The sequence below is a fragment of the Branchiostoma lanceolatum genome, chromosome 3 (genome assembly GCF_035083965.1).
Source record: "Branchiostoma lanceolatum isolate klBraLanc5 chromosome 3, klBraLanc5.hap2, whole genome shotgun sequence".
NCBI classification, from domain to species: domain Eukaryota; kingdom Metazoa; phylum Chordata; class Leptocardii; order Amphioxiformes; family Branchiostomatidae; genus Branchiostoma; species Branchiostoma lanceolatum.
The window spans coordinates 9,546,662-9,571,000 of record NC_089724.1 but is presented as its reverse complement, the minus strand read 5'-3'; the positions used below and the strand labels follow the sequence as shown (position 1 = coordinate 9,571,000).

General features: G+C 45.0%; 1 protein-coding gene across 5 annotated transcripts; it reads right to left on the bottom strand.

Moving 5' to 3' along the window:
* Nucleotides 1-62: 62 nt before the first annotated feature.
* LOC136430099 (uncharacterized) lies at nucleotides 63-24,339 on the bottom strand. Of its 5 annotated transcripts, none has more exons than XM_066420394.1 (11): nucleotides 24,128-24,339; nucleotides 10,676-10,773; nucleotides 7,455-7,704; nucleotides 6,996-7,202; nucleotides 4,747-6,774; nucleotides 4,347-4,421; nucleotides 3,795-3,968; nucleotides 3,326-3,493; nucleotides 2,819-2,945; nucleotides 2,200-2,319; nucleotides 63-1,692 (listed from the first exon to the last, which is right to left on the bottom strand). In XM_066420394.1, exons 1-11 carry the CDS (start codon nucleotides 24,246-24,248, stop codon nucleotides 726-728), a joined length of 4,335 nt encoding a protein of 1,444 aa, XP_066276491.1. In that variant the 5' UTR covers nucleotides 24,249-24,339; the 3' UTR covers nucleotides 63-725. The 5 variants fall into 5 exon arrangements, with proteins under 5 accessions (XP_066276491.1, XP_066276493.1, XP_066276494.1 ...); XM_066420396.1 differs by having other exon boundaries at nucleotides 3,894-3,968; nucleotides 24,128-24,338; XM_066420397.1 differs by lacking the exon at nucleotides 24,128-24,339 and adding an exon at nucleotides 16,727-16,882.

Sequence of the window (24,339 nt, the reverse complement as noted above, 5' to 3'; positions counted from 1 at the left end):
GGTATATGCTGATTGTCTTACTGAGTGGATATCATGGAGCATAGTATACATACTACAAGATGTGATTTTACAACAGCACATGAGTTTATTCCAACATTTTTTTACCGTCTTGGTCCTCAAATATGGATAGCAATTCTTTTTATTGATAACTTGGATATTTATAAACACTTTGTTGGACAAAGCAGCTGGAATATATATATTGTTTATAGATTTCTGGACATACAATTTTTGTAAAGATACAAAATATAGCACAAAAGCGAGGAGGAAATGCTTAACTCTTCCATTCCAAGATAATGTACACAATTACATAGAATGTAGCTTGATCTACATGTAGCACCATGATCAGTTGCAACCTTCTCTTTATGTAGGAAGATGATAAAACACTTACAGTGCTTCCTACGAGCAAAAATTCACGTTTTAGACTTGCACAGAACTGTGGCAGTGTTATAATTACTTGAACACACTATAAAGCTAAGCAATAGGTAATGGGTCTGGTTAAAAAAACACCCAGTCAAAGTACCAGTCTGTTACAAAAAAGTTGTCCATTTATGTATGTACATACTAGTATCTAACTTGCATTTAGAAAATTACAGAAGTAGCCTTTTTGCCAACGAGACACCAATATACATTGAAGACTACGTAATTCATATGTCGTACACTTAAAAGTAATTTTCGCGTTTTTTTTTTTGGGGGGGGGTGATATTAGTCGCGTTTTTGGTAATACTTCAGGTCTTCTTTACTGTCATATCCAGGGGCTCCTCTTGTTCACAACTGTCTTCATTGTCTCTCTCACAGTCTGCCCCTCCACCTGAAGGATGCTCGGAGGGAGGGAGGAAAACATGATGAACTTTTGTCCTTTTTGGTGAGGGAGCCTCCGTGATGCGTACGTGCACGTGTGCATCAGCTGACACAGCCTGGTGAAGGGGGTGGGGGTACGGCTGTGTGACTTCAGAACCTGCAGTTCCTCTTTCTGTGACTTCTTTGGTGTTTCTGGACACGTCCGTGCTTGCTGTGGGGTAAGGAGTTGCACCATCGACTGAAAATCTCCTTTTCTTGAAAATAGGCGGGGCAGTGGATACGGTAGCCTGTGGCACGTTGTCTCTCGTCCTGTGGCTGGACACAATTGATGAAGGCATTGCCCGATGATGAAGCATCCTATTCAGCTCTATATACTGTGGATCCAAACTGGGCCTAAAGTCCCTTACATTGTCCTCATTAGACGCTGGTGTGTCCTCCGATCTGTATGGTATCTTTACGTGTAAAGTGTCTTTTTCCATCTTAGGGACAGATTCGACATTTGTTACCTCTTGTGGCATCGAATGGGATCTTCTGAACATTTTGATGTCCAGGGCTTGGCTATATCCAGAAGATATGGACGACGATGCACCCTGTGTGGTCATTTGCTGGTCAGATCCTCCTTCCGACTTCGTTTGCATAGAGTCACGTGAAGATGCGTTTTCCACACTAGTCCCATACAACCCTTGCGTTTCATGCTGCATGTTGCCAAAGTTGTTGTGTTGGGGTTTGGTCTCTAGGTTCCCCTCGGCGTCTACATCTAGGACTCCCATCCTGTTGTGCGGCTCATTGGTGAGGGGTGGTGGGTTACGTGTTGCCGTGCCACTTGTTGACCCACTGCGATTTCGACGCCGGTTGGCGCGATCGGCGTGGATGTCTTCCAGCCCTTTCAGAAACCTGGATAAAGTGATAAAAAGTTGAACAAACTTTCACACATGTGTGGGTAAATTCACTTGGATGGGTTAAAACCTACAGTCAAACTTGGTCAGGCAACCACCTGGTGCAGGCAACCATCTCCAGTCATAAGCCACATTAAAATAGTCCCATCCATTCTAACATAGTTAATCCATCTTGTCCTAAGCAACCACCTGTTCTCAGCAACCATTTTCCTCAGTCCCATGAGTGGTTGCTGAATCCAGGTTTCACCATATAGTCAAACCTGTCCTCAGCAACCGGCCAATGGACGGAGCAAAATGGTTGCTGAGAACAGGTCGGTCATGGGGGATCGTTTTAATGTGGTTGCCTGTGCCAGGTGGTTGCCAGTGTCAGGTGGTTGCTCCACCAGGTTTGACTGTATCACAAAGGGAGTTATTTGGGAAATTGGATGTGAACGGGCATGTTTTGGGTTTCATCCCTAGCACTCGTAGTGCACTGTTGTTTAAGACATTGCAGGGAAACTCTGACCTGTATGTGAGTCTCTGGGACCCTTCCTTGACCAGGATGTCCATGCGGTAGTAGTACCTCATGGCGCGGGACAGTTTCTCGTACGTCATGTTTTCACGGTTCTTCTGCTTGCCCCACAGCCTGGGAACAAGATCGTAAATTTTGTGATGTCAGAACACAAAATGTACAGCCTGGGAACAAGATCGTAAATTTTGTGATGTGAGAATACAAACTGTACAGATTTGTTACAGTGTCAGGAAGTAAAGTTGTCGGGTATTTTATGTTACCAGCAGCAAAGAGAAGAATCTTAGAAAGAAAATTGGGCATGATGTGGTGTAGAATTTTAATGTCAGAAAATAGTACTAGTACTTTCCCTTACCAAAATGACAAAGTGATTTAAAAAACTAAGCAGGGTAGGCCAAAATAGTTACTCAAGCAAAAAAAATTTTGAAAAATTTATCCAGTTGCTTGAGTAACTATTTTTGGCATATCTTATTACCTGGATGTCTAACTTTCAGCAAGGTATTAAGGAAGTCAAATTTAATTGCACCTTTTCATGCCCTTTCCATTACAGTTAACCGTCATCAATATCTTATCACAACCCCCATGTTAGCAGAGTAAGAGGTTAACATGAGCGCACCTTGCAATGGCGTTGGCGTTGACAATGCGGAAGACCTTTCTCGGTTTGTCGAGCCACTTGATGGCGTGCTTGTACTTCTCCTCGTTCGCCAGGAGACGTAACAAAAACTCCCACAACAGACGGCATTCTGAGAATAAAAAAAGGACATGTAACTGTCAGAGTACATGTACAAATTTGACTAAACTGTATTTTTGATTTGTTTTGTTATGCTGTGATCTGTTATATCAATTCCAATAGGGTCAGGGGACCAGCAATCACCTTGTGATACTGGAGCTATTACGGTATCATATATCAATCAGAGTACTGAAAATTGTTATCATAAAAAACAGCTTTCCTTTCTTGAATGTCAAGTTTAATGAGGAAAATATCAATGCAAAGTATTCCTTTTTTCTACAGAAGGAAAGTGAACTATCCAAGAAATAGAATTCTTTCAGTTTTAACATCCAAACATTTTGCATACTCTGAGCTTATACGACATAGTGCTTACAAACAAGTTGATAATCGTACCTCTGACTGGTGCCCCGGGCGGCGTGTTGGTCTGTGGTGGGGGTTTCTTCCTGTAGCCTGGCCAGTAGAGCCGTGGCCTTCCCCTCCCTCGTTTCACCGGGGGTGGGGGTGGGCCCCTGGGGTCGGGATGGGGCATTGGCAGGATAGGCACATGGGCTGTGGTCTGGCCTGTGGGACATCCAAAAGAGCAACAATTAAAAATGTGTTCCCTTTTCTTTTTTATGTAGTGACCTTAATAATGCAGGTGCGCTTTACAAAAATTGCCCACACCCTATCATCACCATTCGCCATCCCCCAAACCATCGGCAACTATCCTGAAAGCTGGAATTGTCTGCCAGTCAGGGTCTAAAACAACGTGAAAGCAGGAACGACTATGCCACTAACAAATAAAGACCAGCAATTTGAAGCCAGCGGCCACCAGCACCCTTCCACCCCTGCCATTTCAGTGATGGTATGACCTGGACCTTACGTGTGGTGACACCTTGGAAGACCTTAATGTCGCTAATAGGGGTGGGTAGTGCTATTGGAGGTGATTGAGAGTTGTGGACCCTTTCCCAGAACTCCTTACAGAATTCCTTTCTATCCCGGGTCAGCATCTGTCTCAGGATACGTGGCTGATCGGCTGTTGCCTCACTCGGTTTCTCTACAATATCAAACACATCATAATCTCTTTGTTATCTATAGTTTGCTTAACTACTTCTGCAGATATTTGAAAAACAGACAATCATACTGTGAACAGTTATTTATTCATCTAAAGTACAGCCAGTAGGTACCCATCTGAGTAATAAGGCTGTAGTGTTGTGGTGCCTTTTAACATGCTCGAGGCACCTTCTTGATCACAGGACCCCCATTTTACGTCCCTTCCGAAAGATGAGTGCAGCTCCAACCAAGATGCCCTTCCCCGGATTTAAATCAGGGTCTGACAGTTACTAACTAGTCGGAACCAGGAGCTCACCTGTGAGGCTGCTACCAATTGAGCTTTAGGGACATCTAACTAATGTTACATCAGCTAACTTCTTACCTTCGTCGTTGACAGCTTGTTGGGCCCCTGGCTCCACAGTGTTGGCTGTGTCTGCTTCATCACTGTGATCTTGCCCTGATAGACACAATTAACTTCATAAGGAAGGGTTTGCAATCTTAGAAGTTGATCGATATTTGATACTTTTTTCTTTGTTAGAACATTACTAGATAATATGGTTTAATATTCTCTCCAATATGGCAGAAATTCAACCTCCATATTTTACATCAGTGTGCACATGTGAATTAGAACATGATGATGTAAATTGTAGTAACTACTTAAAGTAAGTGGCAAAGTCTTTTGTTAATTGATGTGAAACAGAGATTGACCTTCCTTAATATTTCCTTCGGATTTTATCTATCAAGTTCACATGAGATCTTTTGGAATCAATAATGATACTTACCAGTCATGCCAGATGATTCCTCCTCCCTAGGCTCTGTTTTGATAACTGGGAACTTCTGTTGGTTTGTGATGTGGTCATGACCTTGCCTGTTCTCTGGGGCCACCCCATAACCCTCCTCCGGGCCCTCTGGCTTCTCAACTTTGACCCGTACGTCTGTTATTACGGCTGTGTGTTCTTGGGGTGGGGCAGTGGGCGGGTCCTCGGGTCGACTACTGTCGTGTTGCCTGCCCCTGAGGTCGTACACGTGCTGTGCTTGAGATGAGCCGCTAGGGGACGCTGTCGGCACGGCGAGTCTGTAGATGGGCGGCACGGGAAGCGTCCGGAGGTTTGGATCACTTGTAGAGTTAGGCGGGAAGACAAGTCTAGGTGGTTGATCAGCGGACGCTGGCGGCAGGAACACCACCGGGCGTTCCCCGCTTGTAGGCACTTGTTCGGGTCCACGGCCCCTCTCCTGCCTGGAGTACTGAGGGAAAACTGGAACCGGAAGGCGGTGCCTGGCGACCATCTCTTGCAGAGGTTTGCCGTCTGGCCCCAGGATCTGCGCGGGGAACGGCAAGCGCATGTAGGGGAGGAAAGGCGGTCGCCGCGCTCTGAGCTGCTCAATGGTGCTGTGTAAGAGAGGCAGCCTGGCATGTCCACGGATGAGATGTGGTCCCAGGGCAGTGTGGCCAGGTGGGACGCCTAGGGGCATGTTTTCGTCTCGACTTTGTGCATGGCTTGCCTCCGATGCTTTGCTAGCGTCGGAAGCGACGGTCGTCTTTTGAGACTTCAGACCGTCGACGTTGGCGTTTTCCTGCGTTTGCGTTGTTTCTGCATCTAACCTTTCCTTCTCCCGGTGATCGGGTGTTGACTCCTGTTGCTGTACCCCATTCTTTGACGAGCGCGTCACTGGTCTATGTGCCATTGAGTCAGGTGTGCTGGTAGGGGCTATCGCCTGTTGTGCAGGCAACACGTGTACCTGATGAGTCGCCGAATGCGGCGGTCCATGCGGTTGTTGAAGGACGGCTGCCTCCCCAACCACTGGTCCAACATGAGCGGGAGGCCGCACGGAAGAACCCCCTTGCAAGTGAGCCTGGAACTGCACCTGATCGAACGGTCGGATGACCCGTCCAGGCTCCGCGTACACCATGTACCTTCTCTCAGCCCTCAGACTCTCTTCGTTGATGGACTTGTCGTAGAGTTTCATCCTGCGCGCGTCCCTCTCCCTCAGCTTGGCAAGCTCTCTTTCTATCTCAGGGCATGGGATGAAAATGTTCTCTCCGACTCTCTGCGTCTTCTCCCCTGGAAAACTTGGAGGTGACATCATCCGCCCTTGAACTTGAACGCCCTCCACTCTGTTGACCTTGGCAGCGTGCTGATCGTGGCTGATGGGATTTGCAGTCTCCCTGGCGACAGCATCTACACTCCATCTTCTCTTAGGGTGCCTCGACAGCGGATCACTCTTGTGACCTTGGGCTGAAGCTGGCTGCTGGTTTGTCGGTTTGTTCTGGTCTTCTTCGCATCGGGTCGAGTTCGGCACGACGGGTGCCACCATAGGCCGCTGTATGACAGCCTTCTGGCCACTTTCAGTCACTGTTGTTTGCGACGCTGTGGTACTGACGCTTGTGGGGCTGTCCTCGATTTTCGTGAGCTCAGGCATGGTGGGACTTCCCGTCATGGCAATAGGGTCTCCCTGAACGTGTAACTCTGGCGCCGAGAGCAGAGACGGCAGCAGTTTCTCGTGTTGTTCTTTGAGTCTGTGAAGCTGTGCCGAGGCAGTCCGGACGATCTCTGAACTACCGGTTTGACTGCCTGATGAGGTCACCAGTTTGTCGACCTCATTCTTGTCGACGTTCGTTTCCGACTTCTGGGAAGCCCCGGGCCGGGTAGGGACGGGATGCCCTGGGTCCGCGAGCCTCGGCATGGTAGCCCCCGGGGACGAGACGGTGATCTGGGGGGACGGGTTGGTGGAGGGAGGGGTAGGGTAGCACATGGGGGTGGCATGGGGCTGGCTGATGGGAATGTTGTTTCTCGCTAAGTGCTCGTAGCCTGGAGGAAAGGTGGAGACGAGAAACAGGACTTATTTTTCTTTGAAAGAGATAGCGAGGTTATCGTAAAATGCATTGACGAATGACACAAATCATTAAACATTGTCAAGTCCTTCAATCACTCAGTTTGACCTTTTATGAAGTTGTGTAATTAAGCATGAAATCAAAGGTATTTTTGTACGCCATTTCCGGAAGAAAAGACGTCAGTTCCGGCCGGCCCACCTTGCAGCAGGTTGTGCAGCAGGTTGTAGAGGACGTCACCGGCGAACGGGACGCGGTCGGTGAACCCCTCCTTCCCGAGCAGACTCAGGGCCTTGCCGTTCATACCGAACCTCTGCTCGTCCACGCCGGTTAAAGAGAACTCGTCCACCGCCCAGCGGACCCACGTCAGGACGTCGGCCTTGGTCCACTGGTACGGGTGGATACCGGCTGGAAAAGACAGGGATAGTTGCATGTCAGTCTCTTATGCAAGAAAGAGCACGTTTTTGTAGAATATGGCTTTTTTGAGATATTCAAAATGTACATGTTCATCAGTGTCACGTGGCATCTTTTTTCACGTCGCTTTGCTTGTTTTTGTTAACTTGTTTTTGAAATGAAGTCCAGGAAGATCGGTTGTGTGCCATCTGGCAATGTATCAAATAATGAAAATTCAATGCAGAGGAGATTTGAAAAACCACTTACCAAGCGGCATAGGCTTGTTGTGTTGCCATGCAGGCATGATGATTCTGGTCACGTGAGGCGGTGACGTCACCGTCGGTCGTGTCTGTGTGTTCTGGGAACGAGGGTCGGGGTGCCTGGGGTGGTGGGGTGGGAAGGGCTGCTGTACCCCGGATGTAGGGAACTGTTGGGAGGGGGGGTCGTTGGGGGGTTGAAGCATGGGGTGGTTAAAGCCGAGGTACTGAAGAGGCACTCCGATGCCCCGCGCTATTTCCTGTACAAAAAAACAAAAGGCAAAGGGACGCATATATTAGCCTCTACCAGGCTCAAGAGGCGGCTGGAAAGAGAAGAAATTGGCCAAATAGACCAAGACATGCAAGAGGAGTTAGTCCACTATAGGGGTACAGTTTGCCGCTCTGAATGGCATGGCATATTGGACCCCCTCTCCGTAGCCGACTCCCTTAGCATACTATTCACTCTATTTGGCCAATTTCTACTATTTTACCAGCCATCCGCGGGGCCTGGTAGAGGCTAGCATATATCACGACTGTGGAACATACATTGATATTGCACCAAGTGTGTAGAAAAAAGGCACAATGACGTTACATTTTGGGAATGTGATTATCTTTTCCCTGGGTGTAGTTCAGCCTTGACTACAAGCTTGCGGAAGGAAGCTGTCTGGAATTATCTATTTTTGAACGATCTTAATGACCTTGGTTTTGAGCAGGTGCATGGTCCGACTTCTGTTTCTGTCGCCTCCTAAACTAAGCCAAAAGTCATCCTATTATATAATAGGAAAAGGATTGGAGGGGTGCATGTTACATCGTTATTAACAGAGATATCTGGTACGTTCTTTTGTAAAAGTTGGATTCTATTTCAGAGATGTTGGGCGCAGCCACAGGGAACAGTTGCCAGCCACGCTGTTGAGGTGGTACAGGTGTGAAGCCGTCAAACGTGACAAAACAGTGGCCTCCATAGCAGGCTCTCTGGGTCTTTTTTGGCTTATAATACACGTTTTCCTGATGATTTCTTTTTGTACGTAACCATTAGGCCTATTGGTTACGGACTGGCTGCACAAACGACCCAATACAGAAAGATGTCATCAGCAAAAGCCACAAAAAGGCCCAGAGAGCCTGCTATGGAGGCTAGCAAAACCGCTACAAGTCCGCTGCAAGTTCTTATATCCATAAACGCGCCCAAAACCACGTTTTGACCTTCGGAACTCTGCGTTTCCGTGTGTACCGCTATCGTGAGCTTTTTAATGCGCCCAGTTTCCGGGTCAGGCCCAGTTTGTGGACGGGGAGAACCCGGCCTGACTGATGTTTACATTTGAGCCCCCAGCACGTGTAGTCGGGACGCGGAAACAGCTCGTGGAAAAAACATTGCCGGTGTCGATAGGGTTTAAACACACATTGACACAAAAAGGGGCAAACGAGGGGAATTTAAGGGTCTTTCCCTGTTCGCAGCCACACGCTTGTACTGCTTTTGGCTGCTTTAAGGGCGAATATTGGCACGTAGAAAGGGCCGGTCGCACGTTCCAGAGAATGACAAAAAATTGCAAACGTGTGCGATGTAGCGTAAACGTACTGGTGCTAACTTCATATTGACAATTATGATAGATTATTTTTAAATCAAACCTTTTTTTCAACTCTGTCCCCTCTCAAGGCCACAGGAAGGATAACTCAAATTTACGACAAGATTTCATATAGAAGAATGAAGATTCATACATTCACCAGTGCATCACAAACATAAGGCGTCTTATTTCAACAAGATAACGATCGGTTACATTTTTGGAGAACGCAAATGATTATAGTTTAGATTAAGGACAGAGACTGTGAACACGTTAGAGCAAAAGCAAGGAGGTTTAAATCCTTGGTTAGAGCAACATTCTTTCATTCTTTTTGTGCATTTGTTTTCAAATTCTCGTTTTCGTTTCAATTTTCAAAACACCACACTGGGTACAAAATAGGAGCCACCACGATTCGTCTCAATCTATTTTTTAAAAAGTATGAATTTGCGAGAAAAAAAAACGCAACGAAAAGACTCAAGTGAGGTTACTAAAATCAATCAACACACATGAGCGACTCAAGTCGGGAGTTCAAAGTTCACCAGGTAACAAGTCATCAGTAAGGACAAGGACAAAGATGCCGTTTCCTTTGTAAGTAACGCAGTATTTTAGATAGTGAATAGAGAAAAGATAACATATAGATTAAATAGACAAAAGTGACGTTATGTACCTGGTCTAATAAGAGAGGTTTCAAACCTATCTGTCGATGTGCCATTAAAGGCGGAGGGTTTTGCAAAGCCTGGAATCGAAACCTATCATAGGTCCCGTGTCTCTCTATTTGCGGAGAGAGACTCGGGAGCTATAATAGGTTTGGATTCCAGGCTAGGTTTTGTACGCTTGGCTCGCCAATATCGTACATGCCAGGTGAATTCTGAGAAAGCCGGCTGGTAGCCTTCGTTTTCTAGCTGTTCAAACCCAAGGCTTGGTTCAAACCTAAGCATTTTCTTCAGAAGGCACAGATAGAGAAATGCCCATTGGTAGCGACAGCGCAACGGAAACAAGGCCACGTCTTGTAATCTAAAATGGCCTGGAACATGTGGAACTGACTTTACCGGTTTACAGTAAATGCATATAGCTACTCGAGCTACAACGAGCCAGATAGGGTTGGTAGATAGCTACCCTATATTGCACTTGGAATGTTTTAACTTTTAGATTTAATGTCATTCTGTAAAAAAACTGTTTCACAAAAAATGCCCGTATTCCTTTTAGCTTGAATATCTAACCTGCCGTCTGGATTGTGGAACGTTCTAGAAAATTCTGGAAACATTAATTCTCGTGTTTTCTTTTGGCAGATAATGATATTAAATCCATATGCTTGATATATTCGTTCTACTCCGTAAGTACAGAAAAATAATGCCATATAAATTGTATTTAAAAAACGTCAAAATTTACTTACATTTCTTAAGTTCTTTCCGGGCAAGACTGGTATGTTGAGAGAGTTACATTATCCAAGCAAACAATTTCCTTTCCAATGATTCTGCAAATTGCCATGCAGCAAAAAGCTTCGACTTCAAGTAATTATTGGGTAGCTAATTAAATACATGGAATACACGAGGTGCAAAATAAGTTCACATAGAACATGATGGACATACATTTGTATACGCTTCGACCATAGAACAAGTTTAACAACCTAGAAGTAAAGTTGCATCCAAGCTAGTAAGAAAGAACACCGTCGTACCTGTGGAATGTGAGCGGCTGAGTGCACGGAGTAGATGACGGGCCCAGGTGCGGGTTGCCCCGAGGACTCGTGTCCGCCGCCCGCCCCCGCCATACGGACTGTAGTAGGGAAGCGGAAGATCTGCATGAGTGCGCCATTCCCCCCGGAAGGTTTGGTCGCTTTACTCGGCAATACCGACATCGGCAACAATACTTTCCGCTCAAACACCCTATCCTTATAGGTAACAAGGCATGTCTAACGTCGCTGAGAATTCACAGACAGACATGTAAGTATGTACACTACACGAGGGGGCGGAAAAACAACTACGTTTAATTGTTGATCTCTAAATCTCAGGTGGGGCCGACCGACTGTAGCCGGAAGGGTGAGACAGACAAAGACGCTGGCCACTTTAAAATTATTGTGCGCTCGTCGTTTAGTTGACTTGGAATTCTAGATAAAGTAAAATGTTTTTTGTAACGTACGAAAATCGTTCAACTATCTGGATAGCCAGGAACCGTTCTTGTTCAGCATTGACACAGAAAACTACTGTCAAGTGTCGTGTTTGGTACAGTCCAATGTTTGATGTGCCGTGTTAAAAGGTCGTGCAGAAAATTTGATAATTGCTGCCGTTTGACGTCCAAAACAGACAACAGCGTATACCCTCAGGCGAACACATGCAGCCGTTTTTAGAATTTCCCAAAGGCAATTCCACAGAAGAATAAAACGCACAGACGAACTGCTTACATGATGCATACATTCCCCACATTGTTGCCTATACTTCTCTTTCAACCTGTACGAAAGTGGGATAATTAAGATAATCAAATACATCGCTAAAAACGTTTGGAATCAAGTGGCCACAGCCCACAGCAGTAGACGTCGTCAACAGTATGGAAGCGTCAAAATCAAAGAAGTAGCTGAATAAAAATGCCAACGTCTGTACATGTGCAAATGTACAACCTTAGGTCAGGGTCATTATACAGGGTGGGTAGCTGGACGGAACCAGAGCCTTGACGCAAACAGCAACGAGCAGCTATATTTAGATGGAGAAAACAAACTGACACTTTGAGACTTTTGCATAATTATGTGCCCTGCAGAAAGACATATAGAACAAAAAACTTATTCATCCTAAATCTTTAGTTTCTCCTTGATAAAGCTTCCGATTTGTCTTTGACGTAGGACCCCGCCTGCCATCCGTCAGTGTTGCCATGGTAACAGTTCCGCCCGAGGCCAAGGTGGCGGTAAATGATATCTCAGCACGCGATGCAGTCACCACAAGTCAGGAAGGCGGGGAAGGAAAATAAAAGTCTTTCTCACGACCGATAGCTTCACGGAAGTATAGTAGCCTGGATGCCAGACCCCCAATCTCTGAAATATCGTGTGGGGGCAGGATAGGAAGTAAAGTTGAAAAACGGTTGTTTTGAAGTCGTGTTTTAATTCATGATAGAAGAAGCACTTGAAAATAGACGGCTTCTCCCCTTTGCTAATTCAGTCACATTGCAGAACAAGATTTAGGAACTTAAGTAAACCTTCACCGATATACAGCTAAGTTCACAACTATTTGTGTCAAAAATAAGCCCGAGATTAATGCTTTGATTTATTATACGTCACAACAACTGACAAGATATGATCAAAGTAGTCTTACTTCGTAGTATATATATAGAGAGAGATCATCTCTGTTCATCTTCTTCAGAAAAAGAACAAAACACCAAACCATACATACAAAGATATCTTATACTCTTAACAAGTTGGAGCCAACAGACAAAAACGACATAGCCGAAGAGTTGTTTTTCTTCATCGCTGATTTAATTAAGGCGGCGAACACTTGCGACTGATATGTTATGGCGTGACTGATGTGATAACTTCAGCAGTACTAGTTGGAAAGGTTACGGCAATTTCTCCTCGTTAACCTGTGAACTTCTGCTCTCGGTTAACAAAGGGGAGTTATTATCTGCCCCTTTCACAGTGCATCTAATAATGGCGGTGCCCGGGGGAGATACGATTCAAACGCGACGGACCGCGATCGAAAAAAAAGTACATTTACACGCGCACTTATCAGTTTAAGTGAGAACAACGCGGAAATTGTATACGTAACAAGTCAGGGAAAACAGAGCTTTTTCTACGGCTAGAATGACGACAACAGCGGTATAAACTCCAAACTCGGGCTTCTAGTGACATTACGGGGCACGAGGGGTCAAAATCTCCCTGCGTCTGTGGGTCTTGCGATTATCATAATTGCTGAATACATCGCCTTAGGCGAATTAAAAGCTTCCCAATGAATGTTTAGATGTACCTCTGTTCTCTATTTCGTCTAAGACAACCGATAATCGTCTTGTATTTGACTTCCCCATTAACCGTAGCGAAACATAAACACACGCATGCGAAACATTTATGTGACAAATTCAACTGTAAGATACAAACACAGGACCAGATATGCAATCCTCGACAGCTATTATACTATTTATAGGCCATAACAGGGCAGAAGTGTGAAATATATAATCGAACTAATTGTTCAACGCGTCTTTCCGAGGGACGCACAAGGCATGGTTGTGAGGAATTCGTCCAGGTTTTGTCCCGAATTCCTCTCGTCATACCTACTGTTACCCTTGGTTAGTTGAGGGTGAATAAACAGTATCGAAATGAGGAGAGGAAAGAGCAAAAAGACGTGCTAAAACGAGCCAAACAATCCAGAAGTTTAATACCCAACCCAACTTGACCTGGCGTCTGCCACCCGCCAGGGGTAGCCGGCCGTCGCAACGGTCTCTGACAGTTCACGCAGATCTTCTGATAAATGCACAATATCAGAACGAACGAAGTACAAACGTTTGATACAAGTATGCTAGTAATACTCACTGCCAAGGTGTTGTCCCGTACCGCAATTGTACACACTCCTGGACATAACTGGGTAGACGTGTACGGGTCAGCAGATGGCACATGGAGTCGAACAACTCAGAAACGCATACAAGTATGCTACATTGGCTGGATATTGCCTGGCAGCTATAATGATCAGTGCGAAAAGAAGTGGAAAAACACGAGAATGTAGATTCCGTGCATTCAGAGCGAGCCGTGCCGATGAACACGCCTTTGTGAATTTCATTTGAGTCTGCATTGACGCCGTGAGGCACTGCACGGTGTAGCCTGGCACGGTATTCCTCACGTGCTGTTTCAGGTATGGTGCTGTTTCTCAGTTCGCCGGTACCAGGAACTACCGGATACGGGGACGTTGCTAGGCAACTATAAAGGTTACTCGCGTTCAAACCTCCTACTCCAGAACGTCATGATGTGATTGACATATTGAAACACGGTCGTCAGTTAGACTGAAATATTTGAATCATAGTTAACGTGTAAACGCCGAGAAGCCTTTGAAATGTGGGCCTCTGGAGAAAAGTCGGATTCCCCTAATAAATGTATACAGTCTGGGGCAGGTTTGTCGGTATACGGCATATCACGCTGAAAGAAAGAATATGCGCATTTATCACATGGACCTATTCTATCAGACGGCCTCTAAAAGATGACATTGGGATCATCCGAAAAGCCTTTGGTAGTAACTTTCCGCTTTGGTTGACACACACGCGTACACACACACACACGCGCGCGCGCGCGCGCGCGCACACACACACACACAAACACAAACACACACACACACACACACACACACACACACACGCGCGCGCGCGCGCGCACACACATATACATACACACACATACATACATACATACACACACCCACATACACACACATACAAACACATACACACACACAATGCAGTCAGATTACTAGGTATTAGGTTGAACAAATTAGTAGGTTGAACAAGGGTTTCTTGGACGTGGGCTGATGCCACGAACGTGTAGCTTTGAGGTTACGCTTCAACAACAACAGTAAACACAAGCGACCTTTCACTGGTCATGAGCTGTACAAATTTTTGGAAGGAGCCTATTTTGAAGTTGGAAACACTGACTGGAATGTCGTAGCGTCCCGTGGCGTGAGCTACTTCAGATGTGACAAAAGCCAGTAAGGAAGCAGGTGCATGAGGCAACAAGAGGGACCTTTTTCCGCTAAAAGGTCACTTCAGGTTTGTTATCTTCGCCAAGAGGGTTACTTGCATGACTTATGCGTTTTTGGTAGCGTTTCATGTTTGTATTAGTCTCCGTTGCAGACTCCTTCCGGCTGTTTTCTTTTTCAAGTTACCGTTTTCTTAGTATATATTTTTTTCTTATTGCTGGCCGAGAAATCCTTCTTATTGGCTTCTCGGCCAGGAATAAGAAGGAATTCTCGGCTAATAAGAAAACGGTACTGCTTGAAAAAGAAAACTGCCGGAAGGAGTCTGCAAAGGAGGCTATGTTTGTATGTGGATGATGTTTGTATATGGTTGAACAGCACAACTCAGGAAGCTATGGATGGATTGTCATGAAATTTGGTATGTGGTTGTCTTTTTCTATCGAAGAATTGAGTAGAGTTTGCCCCCCCCCCCCGTGGCTTTCTTAGGTACTGCAGCCGAACTTCCGGTTTTGATATCTCGTTATCTACGGCATCGACAAAGTCGACTGATGAAGCATAGAAATATTTACTACTTGTCAATGGTTAACCGAAGTAGACTCCATTCGATCCGTACGTGGAGAAAGCGAAAGCTGTCGGCATCAGAAGACTGACCTCTCTTCATCACGTAAAGGGAGGGCAGCGTTAACTAGCCCCCGATCGAAAACCTCTGTTCAGAGAAGAAGCGTGCAGAGCACTCTGCGTAATCATCAAACTATGATACGGCCGTATGAAAGCGGCGGCCACACACTGTTCTTCAAGTATGGCGGCTAGCCAGATGTAGAAAACGCGCCAGCATCGTCTCAAAACACAAAATTACGCCTTGTTCGTAAAATAAACTCAAAGAAGTACATTTCGTTAAGGAGATATGAGGGTAAGACGATCTAAGACTGCTTCGTTAGCAGATGGGAAAGCGGCCGTCTTATTGACCAATCACAGAGGTCGATGATTTGACCCGTGAACACCTCTCTCCGACGCGTGCTCAGGTGGTTCTTCCATGACGTAAATAACACACCGTGCGGTGAAACGTGACACCAACCGCCATTATTACCTGGGACCACTTCCGTTCTTTCACGAAGTCGAACGAAAACATCAACACCTTTGTGTGAGTCGTTTGGACTTGGAACGTGACACCGAACGAGCCGTGTATCGTGTCACCGTGGGGCATTTTTAATAGTCGAACTTGAAAAACATTTCTGTCGTACACAAACCAGGAAAGTTTGGGGCTGTGGTATTAGTAAAGTATTCTGATGCCAAATTTGGAAGGCGTTTCAACGTGGAACGTCAACGTTCTTAACTTTCGGCCAATGGTAGATCCAAGTTACATCTATACTGAATAGATCTAGACCATGATATAAGTTCAGTCCCCGGTATTCGACAAAGGCAACCTCTTCCAAAATGTACGACTACGCCCCCGTCTGATCTGGCCCAAACCAGCAGCTACTACTTACCATCTGCAAGTACAGAAGCGATGTGATGCTAGTATATCATGGCTCGTGTAGAGGGGGAGAGTGGGGACTGGGGAGAGTGGGGGAGAGAAGGAGTGAGAGAGAGGGTGAGAGCGAGAGAGAAAGATAAAGATAGATGGAAAACAGATCTTGTCCTTAATAGGGAAGAGAAGAGGACATACATCTGAGCTCGCAATGTCGACCAGACGATTAGGAAAATAGAGAGGAAGAACAGTTCAGTCTGCTGCGACAAACCATGGGCATGATCGGCAATTATCGGCTTGAGTGATCTAAATTCGTGTTCAAGCCGCCGTCTCACCATTGCAGTGACCGTGACTTGGTGGTTTCTCTGAGCTGTGACTTGGAACGTATACAATTGTACAACTAGACAACTTGGCTCGCCTGTAAGAAAAAAAAATGCGGTTCACTCTGGAGCCTGCATCCCTTCAGACCTTGAACATATGAGCACTCGCTGCACACACCACGAAGAGACGTCTTTAATAGCCGCAGAGTGCCCAGATTGCCCTGACGCTACCGCTCTGTTGTCCCTTAGCTATCACAATCAATAGAGCAGTTTCAAAAGCACCATACCTTCGGGAATAGGAAGAGACGTTTGTGTCACTGCGGCAATTCCAGCCAGACAGGTCGTGGTTCAGGTAAAACTTCGGCCTGACAGGGTTGTACTGTGTTTATGCTCTGCAGCCCGATCTGTGACGGATCCCATAGTCTTACCGTAACCCGAGACTTTCTACCGGGATCTGCAAGTGTCACTCAAGAGGGGAGCGGTAGTGCTCAAGTGCTTTTGTACGCATTTGTTGACTGTAACGACATGGCAACTCACAGTGAGTTTGATATTTCAAACAGTAGAAATGATCCTGAAATTGTGCTCAAACGACATTTTTACCACTTTATGGTTTAAGGAAATATTGCTTTTTATACCTGACCCCCTCCTTAGCCAATGCGATGGTCCCTTTCTTAAAGGCAGCGTTCATATCATATTTCAGGGAGCAGGCACGGAGGTTTTAGGGAACGCGGTATTTGCCATAAATGTTACTTAAAGGTGTCCAACAACTTATTTTTCCCTCAAAATTACTTAACCGAAATACAGAAATTATTGCAGATGTCACCACACGTGCTGAAATGCCATTATTCGACGCCAAAGGCGTTCTTCGTGGATTTCAAAACCCTCTCGGCCGAGCCGAATATCTCCTAGTTACCAGGCGGAACTGGCTCTGCTCCAAAACTAACAGTGGAAGAATGCGGCCCGCTTCCGCTTGTACAAGGCACAAGCTGCTGACCCCGCACGGGGAAAGGGAAGCTCGCCGGCCGCCGGAGGGGGCTTGGACGGTCCTCGTCACTTCATAAAAAGCAGATTAGTTATTTAATTTAAAATTGTTAGATATTAGCAATAGTTCAACTGTCATGTGTGTAAGTTGCCATGAAAAGAGTAGGGGTCCTTCCCGGTGTGAGTGGATCAAACCATACAGTATTGTGCATACATGTATGTACGTCTCACGTACCGACTACCGTGCTTGGAGTCCTCAAGTTAATGAGGTTAGGAACGTAATGATAATAAGACGATACATTGTTGTACCAGTTACAGTTGTCGCGTAATAAATGTCTTCTTCTTTTCCTCTTCTTCTTAAAACACAGTCACAGCTGAACAAGAAAACATGGATAGTTCTACACAATGTACATCAGAATCATCAACATCACATCAGAATAAATATACGTACCCAACATAGTATACCCCATTTTGCCAACAGAACAAGAATCAATCACTGTGTGGCTGTGACTTGTCGCCATTCTAGACGCCAACATGCAGTAGCTGCACCGGGGTCACGGTATTTACTCTCTGGTATTGAATGGAAGATTTGGGAACCGGTTTGTGGGTGTGTCATAATCTCAACAGGTGAAATTCAGGAAGTGTTAGATCAGAAAACGGGAAATCCTTTCTGGCTATTTCGTGAGTCACTGTCTGTTGTCACTTTCATATCATTGTTTGAGTTGCCATTGACGTCTTGCGACGAGAGGATGGACGTGACATTGTGGGGGTGTGGTGTTTGTCAAGCTAAGCTAGGTAACTCGCGTTCAAACCTCGATGAAAAATCTGAACCAGTTCCAAAGTATCGCACCATGTATCATTTCGGAGAAGTGATAGTTTCAGGGGGGGGGGGGGGGGGGTTCAGTGCTCTTGATACATACAGGCATGAAATACAATTGTATATGCATCTATCAATATTATATATAGATGTTGATATTAATATTATCTGCTGTAACTGCTGTAACAGCTGCGTACTCTTATACATTCTGGATGAGGAACATAGTTTTTTTATCGATATGTATTCAATCTGGTCCTTTTTGACGGTATCATAAAGTGAGACAATATATTGGAGGGAAGCTGGTGGGGGGGGGGTCAGTAGGATGGCTCTACGCCTTTTTTCTTTCAAATCTACTTATTCGAGTAACTTGTTTCCTTTTTGCTATTTTTGCTACCCATTCCGTACCTCTCTTGTACTTGCTCCACTTTCCTCCTTTAAAGATAAATCCAATATTTGTTTTGGCACGTGTTGGTTGTCGAGCCAATGACGAAGTGTCCTAACATGACTTGGCCGTGCCCGCCACCAGGGATCTATCACAGTCGCCTGGAGTTGGCGAGCACGCACGCTACATCCGCTTTCCGCACCCGTACGGTCCGCAACATGGCCGGAAACAGTAATGAGAAACAGACGTGTCGGGAAATTCGAAAATAACTTCCACTAATGTATACAGCAAATAGATGCCATGAGGCATCATGAGAAAGATTAATTTCATCTTCGTGAAATTAAGTTATCGTAATGTGTAAACGTGGTTACATACAGGTAAACCGTACAGTAGGATGACGACACAACTGTGTTGAACGCATGTAACGTTATAGGAAAGAAACTCAACATTTGCTTGAATATACATGTATATGATATCATATTTCAGTTTTGAAAAAAAGAGACGGTCACTATAATATCTATAACCTCATTGGGAGAAGATGGGGTACTTTAAGGCCAGATCCTTGTGGATGACGGAAACAGGCATACCTCACATGTAGATGTGAAAGTTTTGCTACTTGAGTCCTACTTGCATCATGACTCCAAGGCCTATTCCATTCATATACATATACATATGCACATTGTATCTGGTTTCATGTTTAGAAGATGAATATGTAACAAGTTACTTTGACAAAAGTTTAACATTGATCGTTTTCATCCTATCAGCTCATGATGTAGAACAGGTGATATATACATGATGTCACTGGCATTGCCGAGATCACTGTTGCCGTGCGGAACTACAACTTCCCTAAAATAACAAAAGAAAAGGGGAAATTGCCTGTGACTAGCATGTAAAGGGCACGTCTTGCGGACGAAACAGGAAGTGCAGGCGACAAGATTGGAAAGGTGAAACTGGTTTACAGTTATGTGGTGTATCTATTGATAGTTATGAAGTACGTGTTTCGACTGCGTGGCTTTGTGACAAGTTTGCGGTTGTTTTATATATCACCATCAAGATGCAATCTTCAGCGTCTCCTTTTCGGTCAAAGATTTCTAAAGGGACAGAAAACTGCTTCTAAAATGTAGACTCCATTGAGCCTTCCGCACCCCAAGTTGCCCCAAGCCCCATTTAAAACCATAGCGAATCACCATATACGTAACTTGTTACCCCATCTTGAAAGACCAGCCTACTCTCTTTTTACAGATTTATATATAGTCCTGCGAATAAAATAACGTTAACAACTTTCTGTATTTACACTGCACTTTATGAGGCCTAATGTTATAACTTTCTCAATTAAGGCAAGGTATGGTAAAATTGACCTTCGTCGTGGTGTAACTTTTAACGGCAAGGCTGTTGCTATTGTATGGCGCATCACTTGTGTTAAAAGACGTCTTTGTCCGTGATGTCATCAGCTGCAGTGCGCACAGGTGTGATATGAGTACACAGAGGGGGTGGGAGGGGAATGGTACGGGAGTCACGCAGAGGCGATGTCTTTAAAATGCGACAATAAACATGTAAACAGCCAACAAGCCCCCGGCTGGGTCAGCAAAATGAACAGGTACTTTCAAGGTCATCAGCTGCTAGTTAAAGCCCACTCCTGCATAATTACGTGCGCTGTGTACATACACAATACATATACGCTATAGCTAGTATGCCATATCACGTCTTTATATATGTATAGTTATAAATCTTTGCGGATTAAGATTAACCGTATGATGTATGCACTAGGCGTACATTTTGTACATTCTGTGGCTGCCACAACAACAACAATAAAGGTTGGCACGTTTCACAGCAGGTGTTAAGTACAGTCATGGAGTCATGTTTTCACCACACAACACAAAACGTCAAAGGGTAGATTATCCAAGCTCAAGTGTATCTAGACGATCTTTACATTTTCTCCAATTGCTAGTATTGTAAAAGCCCATTCTAAAACCATACTATACACTCTTGTATTGGGTAGATTAGCCTAATGGAACTGTAGTTATTTACCAGTAGATGACATGCTTTGTGTCTTGTACAATTGTTGTTCTATAAAGTTATTTTCATGTCGGAGGGTACCAGCTGTAATGTTGGAACAATGCGTTGCAAAGTAATCATGTCAGCATGTGACAGCGGGCTTTGTGAGTCATGGCATGACATGGGTTTGGCTTGAATGCAGAAGCGACTCCTCGGTCGGTTGTCTGACTCTCAATGAAATGTACTCTAGCGACTCAAAATAAACTGCATAGCAGATTCAAGGACAGGTCTGTGAAGGTAGGAAGCCTGGACAGAAAGCTGGCCACAGAGAATCGTTTAGAACTTATGTCATAATATGAATACTCTTTTAGTACATACGCACTTTACGTGGCGTCGAATGGCCGACTGTCAAGGCCAGCGGTCCCGACGTGAGATCAAGAGATCATGGGTTCGATTCCTAGCCGGTTCTTTACTAGACCGCTGTGTCCGTGGGAAATGCACTTAAGACCCCGTTCACACTAGAAAAATTGAATCGGATTAAACATATTACTCCGATAGAAATGATCCGATCGCGGTTGATTTTTGCAATGTGAACGCTCCCAATCAGCATCAACCTACATGTATACCCTTAGACATAGAGGTAACGTTAGATCTCGGAGCCTAGCTTCTAGCAGAAGTTTCTAAACAGGTTGCATGTCCCCGCGCATGGCGCAACTCTCCCCAAACCTGTCCGCCAGTTACCTTAACGCCAGTCAGCACCATCAGGGGTTATTGGGCTGTTCAAGGGTCACGTCAGGCCGGACATGGCGGGCCGTTGTGTAGGTAAATATTTTTACTAGCTGCGACAAAACACCTGAAGGGGGTGGGGGGTAAAGTCCCCGCCATTCACGTGTGACGCCGTGTGGTAAGCAAGGTGACGTAAAGGTCAACAACGACAACACTTCAATAACAAAATGTCATGAAAAGGACCACAGAATTAAAGGGCTTCTGAACTGGCGAGGATACATTTTGTAGATATTGTGTTCGGAACATTTTGTTAAGTTGCGACTTAGGTACAATGGACAGCTGAGTTGAAAAAAAACCCACAAAAGCTGAGTTGAAAAGAACACACAAAAGACTATTTTGGCATCATTAATACCACGACGTAGATAGTGGTCAGCTCTATGAGGAACAAACACACTAAGTAACCTCTCACGTAAATCGACACAGACAGATTTTCAGAAAACTGACGTAGTGATGTCCGTTTCCTGACCCCCACCTCACCCTAATATCAGCTTTGGATTCTTATTTTTTCCACCAACAGTGGTCATTTCTTCTGCAACAGACTGCAAAACCTTTTGCTTACGAAGAAAAAAGATCCTGACTAAAACGTTAGGGCACCCCTATATCATGCAGGGGGAGGGGGCGGGCCTAGAGAGGTCATTCTGACGCCTCTCGAGTGTCCGTCTGCCCCTCCTCTTTCACCTGTGTAAAAGACAATACCGGGCTATGTTTGTTAACACACGAAGTCTGTTTGCGTCCCTGATGCCAATCTTTGTGACGTATGTACCTTCTGGGTAAATCCCTAGGTGAGAGGCTATCTGTTGTCGGTCCTTCGCATACAACACGACAACAGAGCTCCAAGTTTGGCATATCTGACATGCCTCTGACAAAGTTCACAGTCGCGTACCGTGACGAAGTACAACACTAAACAAGTGTGCCCAGCCAGCGTGCCCAGGGAAAGAATGCAGCAACACAACATTATCTCTACATGACCGTGAGGGTAGCACTCGCTCAAGAGCTCATCATACCTCTCGAGCTGCAAAGTTCAACCCCTCCCTCAAATTTCAAAAACTCAGAACCTGAAATTCTACTTATGTATAAAAATGCTTTAACGTGGGAAATGCTCTCTTTCGTAATGTAAAATTTTCATTGGAAAATGTAGCTCCATATTGATATTCCAATTGCAATGTCAACGTAAAGTTACTAGCCAAGATATAAGTGTACTCATACACACACACACACACACACACACACACACACACACACACACACACACACACACACACACACACACACACACACACACACACACACACACACACACACACACACACACACAAACAAAAAACAAAAAAAAAAACACACGCCATATATATGAATACATAGTTGGCGTAACATTGGATACCTGGTGGTCAACTGTATAGCTATCAACACTGTGGGACAGGCCTAGATTAGAAAACGAATACATAGAATTAATCAAACATGCCAACTTTTCCTTCACAGCAACACTGTGCGTTATTTCATTGGTGATAAATCGTCCTTTTTACTGACATATTTACCAGGCTATTATGTGGCGAAGTGCTGAACGTGATTCTCTCAATACGACGAACGTACTCTGTACTGGCAGATCACAATGGCGTGATTTACGCAGTTATAATCTATCACTATGTCCCCGTTAAGTGACGTCAGTTTTCGGCAGATTGCCTCCGGTGTGACATTTTTATTGAAACGGGCGTAACGCCATAGAACAGACCACAGAGAAGTTAACTGGGCGACATGTCATGTTTTGAGCACAAATCTTGCTAAGAATGTCCTTCGTACGTGGAAGAGTCGGTCCCCTCTATGACATAGTTTTCTAGTCTACACATGACCGAAATGTCAGGTTTATTTTGTCAACAGGGGGATATTATGGTCACGACGTGTTTTTTTCCTGATACTGATCGGAAGTGTGCCTCCAAGCATAATGAACTTCTACCTGGCTTCAACTAGAAGAATGTACCATTTTAAAAGAAACTTCGGAGAAAATATTTAAATAGATTATTCGTAAGCAAATCAGACGATTACCTATCCATTTTGTAGTTTGTTTCTACATTATTTATATAAAGAAAGATAATTAGTGCATACATCCGCATATACCACGCACACTTCTCGTTCTAGTTCTGCTATTTCGTACAAAGTTGAAAGGGGAATAATTATTAATTCTCAACGCAACAAGAACGTTTTGATAGCGTCGCCAACAATATTGTAAAAGCAATATTTCACCCATCATCATATCGAATAAAAGCATCACACCGCTTTGTCGGAGCTTTGTTGAGAGGAGCTGTTTGACACATTTTCCTACTTTTGAAGGTTGACTGAATGAAGAACCATATATATATGTAGGGTACTCTTTAGAGCTATAGAACTGGTACGAAGAAAACAATGCCTCAGATCTCTTATCACACAAAAGAGCACACTCGGTGACTCATTATAGAATGTACTAGCTACGCAGAGGTACATTGCGGCAAGGGGGAACACACACCCCTTTGGCGTTATAGCTATCATTTCTGGAACAACGTTAACTTTTTGTCTTCAATGGAGAGTACGCATCGACTTTTGTAATCTTACAGAACAAAGTTTGTTGCTGTCACGTTTGATACGCTCTGTTATTGTGCTGGGGCTGTACCGTTCTGTGACCGACCCCAAAGTGCCGACTAACTGTACAAACAACTTACTTAGCGACCGTTCAATAGCAAAAATGTCCCACGCTACCTGGTCGCTGGAAGGGGAAAACCCCTCTTTCAGGTGGCATCGGTAGGGGAGGCACCGGGAAGTCGGGTCTCCACCGGGCAGGCGGTAGCTGTGGCCACCTGAGTCCCGGGTAATTCTGCATGTCTTCTCGTTACAATGGACACAGGGGAGTCTTCATGGGCACAGTTTTCTGGGAAGGCTTGAAAGTCGCCTCTTTCTGGGAACTGAGAGCG